Below are 10189 nucleotides of genomic sequence, written 5' to 3'. Positions count from 1 at the left end.
GGGAGGGGTGGGGCCAGTGGGGGTGACTTGCGGGGGGCTCCTACTCCTGCCCCACGTTGACAATCAGTATGTCTGTTATGTGCGATTTTTCACCCCGTTGTGTTTTGGGTCAGGATTTTAAAGAAAGATATTTTTATGGTAATTGTTGCTCGTCTATTTTACTATATATTTATGTAATAAATATATGATGAAAATAATCCCCTTGGGCACCCCCCCTTAGACTTGCGTGCTGTTTCCCAGAATCCTCCCATCTGCTGGCAGAGTACCCACCCCACAAACTGACCAGATGGAGAGGTGTGCCCCCAGCCTTGGCCATATTTCCACCCCATCCCACCCCCAAAACGAGCACACACCACAGAAGCCAGCTCAGCTGTGAACTATTGGATTTGAGACAGGAAGAGAACAAGTCGGGGGGAGGGGGGGGGCGCTAGAGAATAAGGGGGGGGGGAGTGGTTTAAATAGGGGAGGCCCGGGGAGGTTCACTGATGGGGGAGGGAGGCAGGTATTTACAAGAAGGCTCGGGGGGGCCAGAGGCTCATCTTGGAATATTTTATAACAATATAAATAAGATTCTGGTTTGCTTTTCCTTTTCGTCTCGTAAAGGAGAGAGAAGTGCAGAGTTCGATTCTGTACAAGGGGGCAGCGGCAGAAGGCCGGCCGGGCGGGTCACTGGGCGTCCACCCGGAAGGACAGCAGCTTCTCGGAATGCATGTTGTTCAGGGTCCGCAGGTCCGGCAGCTTGAGCAGCAGCTTGGTGAAGCGGGAAGTCTCCGAGGGCCGGTTCTTCAGCACCAGAGCCCGAAGAGCCCGCAGCAGCGTCTCCTGGAGCTGCTCCACCGAAGCGGAATTCTCCATGCCCGAGCGGTCTGTGGGGAAGACGACAGCAGTGAGGCAGGCTCCCTGACCTCCTCTGACGAGGACCCCGAGGTCTGCGAGGACGCGGCGCAGGCGACGCAGCCTCTCCCCGAAGCCCCTCCGAGGGCCGATGGGGAAGGAGGAGGAGGGGGGTCGTGACTCCCTCTCCCCCCGCCCGCCCCCACCCCCCCACCCCGGGGCCTCTGACCCCAGAGCGGGAGGCGCCCCCGCCAGCTGCTGGGAGTGGGAGCACAGGCTCAGCAGGGCTGGTCCCCTCCCAACCTCCAGGCCACTCTCCTCCCCGCCCCCCAACCTGGCCAAACACGCCCCGGCTCCCTTGCTTTTCGCTCTGTCGGTCCCTCCACCTGGGATGCCCTTCCCCCTCTCTCTGCCTGGCAGTATCTTTCCGTGTCCTGTGAGGCCCCACTCAAGTGTCACCTCCTTCCCCAGCTCCCCAGGCAGAAATAGTTGTGTGTGTGCTTCCAGAGCCCTTGGTTCATGCTTCTACTGTGACACTTATCTCACTGTTTTATAATTAGTTGGGCATGAGTCTGTCTCCCAAGCTAGACTGTGTCTGAATCATGTCTGTATCCCCAGCGCCCGGTGCGGGGCCTGGCATAGAGTAGGTACTCCATAAAAGGTGTGTTGAATCCAACTGCGTCCGCCTCCTCCCCCCCGGGGTCAGGCTCAGGTGAGAGCCTGACCTACCTGCCGAGACGAGCACCACCGCGGTGAAGAGGCCCAGCTCCTCCTCGGTAAGCGCCAGGGAGTTGAGCTTCTCGCTGAAGTCGAACATGGCATTGAGCAGGTCGCCCATGCCCATGGCGCCGAGCTCCTGCAGGCTGTAGGTGGTGCGGCTCAGGAACATCACCGTCTGGTCCTTCACGTTGAACAGCGACGCAAAGCGCACCATCAGCACCTGAGGCGGGACAGTCAAGCCGGGTCGGGCGGGAGGGCCACCGGCCACATCGCCCCGGAAGTTTTCCCCCAGGGGGGTTCCTGGTGCTGCCTGACATTTCTCAGTGGAGACTGGGGCTCGTTTCTGAGTAAGCATGGGGGGGGGCACCCCAGAAGAAGGATGGGGAACATGGCCCTGGTTTTGGAATCCAGCAGGCCTGAATCTGAGTCTCTGCCTTGTCACTCACTCCCTGTGACCTTGGGCAAGGTACCTCGTCATCGAAGTTAATTTGCTCAGGCCTGGAACGGGGGGGGGGGGGGGGGGGGGCAGCAGCGCCGTACCCTTAAATGTCACTTTGAGGTAACAGGATGTGATGAGACCCCAGCTGAGACGACAGAAGTCCCAGCCATCCACTGGCAGGACTGGGAAGGATTCTGCCCCCTCCTTCATCGGTCAAGAGTTAAGGTCAAAGACCCTGAGGTTTCAGAGCCTCTGCTGGATCCTTCCCGAGGTCAAGTGCAGGGAGCACAAAGGCTCACTCACCTCAAAGGTGCCAGCCTTGAGCAAGGTGACCTGGTCGTGCTGAGAAAGATCACGGAAGCCGGGGATGTGCTTGGCAAACTCCACCACCTCCCGCACGGCGGGTGTGAAGCTCATGGAGAAATCCTCCCAGATCTCTTGCACGGTTCGCCCACTGCGCCCGTGCGGGTACATGTTCATGGGACATGCCTGGAGGAGGAAAGAATTTGGGGAAGGGAGTATCAGCCAGGCTGGCTCAGACGGGCTCCCCTAGCAGGGCTGGGCCCCAGATTCTGCTGGGGTTAGAGTTGTGGCCCCGGAGGGTGGGTCTTTCAGGTAAAGTAGCAATCAGGTGCCAGGTGGAGATCAGGGATTCCTGGGCAGAGCCCTTGCCTGTACTCGGCCTCCAGGCACACCCGCGGCCCTGTGCTAAATCCAGTATCCAGGCCCCCTGCCCGCCTCACCCCCGCCGTGCCCTCACCAGCAGAACGTTCTTGGAGTTGCCCTGCCGCAGACTGTTGGCGGGTGCTTCGCCTTCTGGGGCTGGGTACACGTGGGTGGGGCATAGACGGTGCCCATTGCTGTTGGGCTGGTGGCAGCTGTGGTGGGAAGGGCCAGGGTGCCAGGCGGGAGGGTAGGCGGAAGGAGCCTGGCGTAAACCGTTCAGGGCCTCATTGTGACGCTGGGCAGCCATGATGTTGTTGTCATTGGGGGCGGGTGGGCAGCCCTGACTTTCCCAGCGATGTGGGGTGGTGGCCAGGGGGCTGCCTGAGGCATGGTTGGCATTGAAGTTACCAGGTGAGGTGCCCAGCTTGTCATGGGCGTAAGTGAAGATCTCTCGGTGGGCCCGGGCGACCTGCGATATCACATCCTCCACTGTGGGCTCGGGACTTGGGGATCGGGGAGGCGTCAGCTGTTGTGGGAACTGGGAGAAGCCCACCAGGGGTGAGGGGGCCGGGGCTGGGGGCGGTGAGGGGCCCAGGGGGCCTGGGGTGGGGTGCTGGGTGGGTGGGGTCTCCAGCGGGCACTGGCTGCTCAGCTGGTTGTTGGCCAGGTTCATGGCACTCTGCATCTCAGCCAGCATCCGCTGCTTCTCTCGTTTGGGGATGCGCCCAAAACGCACAGCTGTGACAGGATGAGAGCAGTGTCAGGAAGTTCTCATACGCACTCACATGCTTCTCTTCCTTCCTCCTCAAAGGGCAAGACCCTGAGGGCTTGGGGTTCCCCGCAAGGCCACACCCATCGAGGGGGGTTCCTAAATAGGGGTTGTGGTTGGAGGTGACCAGAGAGACAAAAGGGAAAAAAGAGTGTGTCTACCCAAAAGGGTGAGCTTTGGGTCTCCCCCCCCCCATACAAACAAGATGCACCGTGGTGGGACTTTTTAAGGGAGGGATTAATTCAGAAACTTCGAGGGGACAAGAGGCGGAGGGCGTGGGGATGCTCGTGGAGCAACAGTGCTGCCTCACCATCTCGAGACATGCCCACGGAGAGACACTTCTTGAAGCGACACTGCTGGCAGCGGTTACGATTGATGCGGACGATGGAGCAGTTCTCGTTTTTCAGACACCTTTTGTACTGGATGTTCTGCTGGATGCTTCGACGGAAAAAGCCCTGTCGGACAGGGGCAGCCAGTGAGCATCTCCGACGCGGCCAGGCCTGTGTGTCCTGGGGGACAAGGTCACCTGCCCCTGCCCTTACCCCCTCCCTGCCTCACCTTGCAGCCCTCACAGGCATGCACGCCATAGTGGAAACCCGAGGCCACGTCCCCACACACTTTACAGAGCAGCACCATGCCATTCAGCTCTGTGGGAAGACAGGGGCAGCGGGTGAACTGGTGGGGTTTCTGAGTGGCCAGGGAGGCGGGGAGGCTTTCTGGGCTGGTGACTGGGATGGGGAAGCTGAGAAGGAGCTTCGGTATCTAGGGGACACTCAAATGACTAGACTGGGCTGACAGAGGCTGGTGCAACTCTAGGAGGCACCCCTGAGGCCAGAGTAAGCCCTGGGAACGACGGTCTCATCAACATCAACCCCCAGCCTAGGCCTGGACACCTTCCTTTCCCCCAGATCAGATCAGCTGGAAATGGACTCACTGGTGATGTTGCTGGTGCTCTTGCTGGGGGACACGCGGTTGCTGTCTTCCAGGGCCACTTGTAGCCCGCCAGGGGGGCTCCCATTATAGAAGGAGGAGGAGGAGGAGGAGGACGATGAGGAAGAGGAAGAGGAGGAAGGGGAACCATCGTCACCCAGGCTGGGTGGAATGCTCCCAAAGGAGCGAGCTGGGTCCTGGGTGAGGGAGCCAGTGGGTGATGGTGGGAAGTAGGTGGGGCAGCCTGGAGTCAGGGACTGGAAGCTGCCATTCGAGCTGTCACTGTAGAGGGACTCGGGGCTGGTGCGGCTCGGGGAGGAGCCGCTGGAGCCAATGTAGGTGATGACGCCACCTGGCAGGAGAACACAAGGGAAGGGGACGTCAACCACCATAGATCTTTGATCCCAGGGCACCACTCTGCTCACTCCCAGCCTGCCTCTCCAAAACACTCTTGGACACTCAGGAGTTAACCATGTGGAGCCCCTAATCCTGACACCCCCAGAAGAGCCACAGTAAGCCACTCCCCGACATATATCAGACCTGGCCAACCAACCCCCACAACGCTCAGCAGGTACATTTGGCTTCTGCCTCGGGTGCGAGATACCTCCCCAGAGGCATGACCTCTGTGATGCTCTGTATCTCACACATGTACCCTCCCCCCTTCAAAGACACCTGCCTTTAGAATATCAGCTGCAAAAAAAAAAAGGAAAAAAAGCATATATATAGAGAGAATATCAACTGCAGCTAATGACTTAATCGTCAGCAGCCAACCTGGGGATGGGATGAGCAGCTGAAAAACATTCAGAATACCCGGGCTTCAAAAACCAGCAAACAAAAACCCCCAAACGACAACAACAAAAACCCAGCTGCCGATTTTAATTTTAATACCAAGACCAGACACTATTAGGGGGAGGGAGGAATTGGGAGGGTGGAATAACATATACATACTACTGCATAAAAATAAATGATTAACAAGAAGCTACGGTATAGCACAGGAAAACCTACTCAACAGTCTGTAATAATCTCTACGGGAAAAAAGAATGGACGTATTTATATGTATGACAGATTCACTTCACTGTATACCTGAACCTAATACAACATTGTGAGTCAACTCTACTTCAATAAAATTAAAAAAAAAAAAAAATACCGAGACCATTCCAGGGATGAGACCCATGGAGAGGCAGCTAGTCAACAGCAAGGAGAGGAGGGTGGAGGTCCTACAAGAGTAAGTCACATTCCCTGAAAACCGGAAGACATCTTCTCTGAAGGTACTGAAGGTAGTGAACCTGTTCCCCTGGGCTGCAAGGTCAAGAATCAGAGTGAACACTCTCTCTGAACCCAGGAAGGGCGGAACAGTGAGTCGCCAGAGGCGGAATGAAGGACAAACTGTTCAGCCCAAGGCTTTGGAATTCCCCCTTCCAGATCTCTCAGCCTGGTGACAACGACCTTGGCTCTCTGGCCACTCAGGGACTTTGGCCCTCTAGTTAGACTGCCGACCAGGTGGCCGTGTTCCCACTGCACTGGCAGGGGGAGAAAAGGTGAGCTGCCTGCCACACCTTCGACAAGCACCTAGCTCCACCTGCCATGAGTTGGGTGGAGGATCCCAGGACACGTGTGAGGTGACACAGGCCATGCCACCATGGAGGCACATGTCTTGCTCACCCACTGACACACACTAAGCTGGGCAGGGCAACCTTAAAATAGCTCAAGGTTGGTCAGGGTGAACCCAGTTCCCTGTAAAATAGTTGCACAACCTGTCAGCTCCTACAGTTTCAGGGTTGAGGTGGGGGGATGGGATACTTATTTGGTGGTAAATGAACCTGACCTAGTTCAGCCATCTCCAAAAAGGGTGTAAGACTTTCATCCAAAGAGACTCCAACCTGGGAGTCGGGGGCACATGCAAGAGTTTCACTTTAGATCTGGATCTATCACCACCAACTTGACCTGTGACCTACAGGAAATCAACTCCCCTCTCTGGGTCCCAGTTTTCCTTTCTGGGGAAAAAAAAAAAGAAAAAAGGTGAAAAAATGAAAGAGACAATATCCTTTCAGCTATGCTTCTGGAATGTAGTTGTTTGGGGGAAGTCCTTAGGGGGCAAACCGCATCTCATTCGGTGCCAGTAGGGGTAAAGCAGTATTTGCAAGACTAAGAAAGGAGATGCTTGGGGAGCAGAAAGAATTTGTAAGGTGGAGAAGGTGGGTCTAAAGGTAGTACAGTGAGGTAGGTGCAGAGAGAATAAAGGGGAAAGGAGTGAGGAGAAAGGTAGCTAGATATGGTTCCTTTGAGGGTGTAAACATGAGGGCACGAGAGGTCAGGGATGGCTCCATCATACGCTTCATCGGTTATAGGGAAGGGCCCCCCCCCCCCCCGCCCCCGCCGGCCAGGAGGACAGGAAAAGGAGGCAGGCGGGGGCGGTGAGTCAGCCCAGCTTCACCCAGATCTCAGCGGGGCGGGGCGGGAGCCAAGCCCTCAGCCGGCCTCACGTCCCAGCTCCACGTGTGCCTCTTGCACGTGGCTCCCCAACGAGGAACCCCAGAACCCTAGGCCCCGCCCTCTCCTCTTCCTGTCAATCAGAGGCAGCAGTCCCGCCCTCGCCCCGCCCCTCCTCAGCGTCCGGGGTCCGAATCTTGGGCTGGGCTCCGAACGCCAGCTGGGCGGGGATTACCGAGGGGAGGAGAGAAGGGAACACGCGTTGCCTGGGCAACCTGGGAGGCGGAGCTCATTATGTAACGGGGCCGGGAGGCAACCACCAATGGGGTGGCGGCCACGGCTTCAGCTGAATGAAAACAAACTCAGCACGTGGGCCCGGCTCCGCAGCCATGTGAGCGCTCAGGGCGCTTGGGCGCTCTGGGTGTCCTCCCTGGGGCAGAGCACCACTCTTGGGGCTCCTCAAGTGCCGCTCCCTACTGTCACGGAGGATCCCCCAGTGAGATCGTACACATTTCCCCAGCCCCTCCTGCCTGGAACCCAGATCGCCCCAATGCTTCTTAAGTTCTTTCAAGCCTGCAGGAGCTAAGGAAGAGAAAGAGAGGAGGGGCGGGGGGGGGGGGTCCTCCTGAGAAGTCCAGGCATGCCATAGCTGCAGGGGGTGGACAGACGGGGGCGTTTCGGGGCACTGCTCCAGAGCTCCCAGTTCCTCTAAACTGTTCATCTCAGCACACGTACCCGCTCTCCATTTCCTCCTTCCTCGCGATACGAGTGCTTCAGGCTAAAGGGAGCTTTGGGACTCTGAGGGGGTGATGGTTGGGCGCCTCCGAGGGCATTCCCAGGCCGAAGAACCTGTTCTGGAAATCCCAGCCTAGCAAATCCTAGCGTGGCCCCCATCACACTAGCAAATCCCTAGGCGGAGGAAGTCCCCAGTCCCTTATAAAGTTCCTCTTGTTCTAAGGCGTAAGGCGTAGATGGAGGAGAGGAGACAGCAATAGAGAAAGAATGATGGTAGCAAAGAAATCTTAGTACCTGTGTTGTTGTTGGAGTCCAGGGTCGTCATGTCTTCACCGGCTGACAGCGGTCATTCAAACTGGACCTTGACACAAACTGGAGGTTAGAATTGCCACTGTCGCCCCCTGGGCACTGGCTGAGGGCCAAGAGTGGACCCGGTTCGCGATCAGGATCTGAGGCACCCTGCAGCAAGGTCTTGGGTTGGCCGGACTGCAGTCCTGCAGAAGGGTAGGACGCTGAAGCAACGGAGATCTGCTTTGCATGGGAAGAGCAGAGAGAGTGTGGGGGAAGGGGCGGGGGGAATCAGCCTGCGGTAGTTCTGGCCAGAAGGTAGCAAGAAGGGTCTCTGCAGTGCACGGGATGCCACTGCCTGACGGCTCCGCAGCGCTGCAGGGTAGCGAATCTGGAGCTCCCGGTGCAAAAGTCCCAGAGGGAGAGAGGTTGCAGTCAGGAAGTAAGTAGGTGATGGGGAGAAAGGGGGCACCCAGGCGCGAAGAAGCGAGACGTGTGCCCTGCTACGTTCCCTCAGCAGCAATATTTCACTCTGCCAATCTCAGCCGCCTTTTGCCCCAGCCTTTTTCCCTGGGACAGAGGGCTCTGCGCAGGCGCCAGCAACCCAGGGTTCCCGGGCCGCACGCGGCACTGGAGCAGGTACCATGTGATCCCAGGGAGCGCCTCGTGCCCTAGTGACACACTTTTCCAGCAGCAGGCACGTTGAGCTCCGTGCGCCTGCGTAAACCCGAGGCTGTCGGGATATGTAGTCCGCTGGCAAAGTGGGCGGGCTGCGTTATTTCCCCACTTCTGCCTGCAAAAGCTCTTGCTGGGACCGGGGAGGAGCTGAGAGCCGCGTGGGGTGGGGTGCGCTGAAGGCTCAGGGTGGCTCGTTTGGAAAGCCTGTATGGCAGAGGCATGTGAATTCCTAAGGAGGGACTGGCAAGCTTGGCTGCTCCCTGGGAGATCAAAGCTAACAGCTCCTTTCTGCAGACCTTGCAAACGTGAGGGCTTCACGTGATTGCAGGACTGACCTAGCCTTTGAGGTTACTGGTGACAGGAGAGAGATGCCAAGTAGGGGAGGGTGACACCCCCAAAGTCAGGAACTTAAGCTGAACTTCTGCTGCTCAGGACCAAGTCCTGAGATGGAAAGGAAACGTGACTCCTTGTAGGGAAAAGAGTTGCCGTGGGGGTGAGGATGTCCTTGGGGACTCCCTGTTTGCTTGTATGACACCACCCCACCCACTCAAGTTGACTTTGGGGTGAGTCATTTCCTTTTGTCTGGGAAATAAAAAAGACAAGGAAGGGGAACTGTGGTGAAAGTGCTTTTCCGTCCTAAAGTAAAGGAGCCAGAGGTGAGGCAAGAGCCTGGGAGCAGAGTGACACCTCCACCCCCAGTGCTTCAGGGTAGCGTGGATTCCACAGAAGGGCACACAAAGACCGCCTTACCCTCCCTCCTTTGCTGACAGGAGAATGAGGCTTAGAAGGAGTGATTGGCCCAAGGTCAGACATCCCTTGCTAGTTTCATTTGCCCACCATTAGGGAGGTGGGTGGCTGTGAAAGTGAAACACTGAACAGGGGTTAGAAACAGCCAGCATCTCTCTTCAGAGAAGCAACTGCCCCATTGGTGCAAACCTGTCCTGGTCTCAAGTAAAGTAGAGAGAGGTCTATTCTGTTTGAGGTTTGGGCTACGTAGAGAGCTGGGAGCCTCTTTTTTTTTTTTTTTTTTGGCTTTTTAGGGCCGCACCCACAGCACATGGAAGGTCCCGGGCTAGGGGTCGAATTGGAGCTGCAGCTGCCAGCCTATGCCACAGCCACAGCCACATGGGATACAAGCCATGTCCAGGACCTACACCATAGCTCATGGCAACGCCCGATCTTTAGGCTCAGGGATGAAACCTGAGTCCTCATGGATACTAGTCACTATTCGGGTTCATTACTGCTGAGCCACAAGAACTCCTGGGAGCCTCTTGCAGCAGGCGAGTGAAGAATGAACCTGGGCCACCTGCTGCTTCCTGCTAATCCCTCCCAGTCCCACTGCCTTCTAAGGAGAGTTTGTTTTTTCTTTTTTCTTTTTCACACTGGAAGCCCTTCTCCACTTGCACACAGGGAGCTCCTGCGACAGCATGGATAGATGCCTGGAAAGACAACAGCCACCAAAGAGGCAGAGAAAAGGGAGGAGTGCAGACACCAAGGAAGGAGTGAGCTGGGTGGTGAGGAAGCCGAGAGAGGACTGAAGGGAGGCAGCTGGGCAGCTGGCCTGACCACTCACTGACCCTCTGACTCCCAGGGGAAGACAGACGGGCTCCCTGGAAAGGCCTGGGCTTTCCCTTTGTTCCCCTGCCCCCAAGGAAAGTGAGGGAGAGAGATGGCAGTGGGCTCTTCCTTGGCCTGTCCCG

General features: G+C 57.1%; 1 protein-coding gene across 1 annotated transcript; it reads right to left on the bottom strand.

Annotated features, from left to right (window-relative positions):
- Nucleotides 1-366: 366 nt before the first annotated feature.
- NR1D1 (nuclear receptor subfamily 1 group D member 1) lies at nt 367-8473 on the bottom strand. Its single transcript, XM_047757237.1, has 8 exons — nt 7818-8473; nt 4363-4710; nt 3987-4075; nt 3739-3883; nt 2754-3397; nt 2297-2482; nt 1564-1774; nt 367-866 (listed from the first exon to the last, which is right to left on the bottom strand). The coding sequence occupies exons 1-8, from the start codon at nt 7846-7848 to the stop codon at nt 667-669; spliced, it is 1854 nt and encodes a 617-aa protein (XP_047613193.1). The 5' UTR covers nt 7849-8473; the 3' UTR covers nt 367-666.
- Between the last annotated feature and the right edge of the window lie 1716 nt (nt 8474-10189).

Source organism: Phacochoerus africanus, chromosome 14 (genome assembly GCF_016906955.1).
Source record: "Phacochoerus africanus isolate WHEZ1 chromosome 14, ROS_Pafr_v1, whole genome shotgun sequence".
NCBI lineage: Eukaryota > Metazoa > Chordata > Mammalia > Artiodactyla > Suidae > Phacochoerus > Phacochoerus africanus.
Note: the sequence above shows the minus strand (reverse complement) of the source record. Positions and strands in the feature narration are given on the sequence as shown.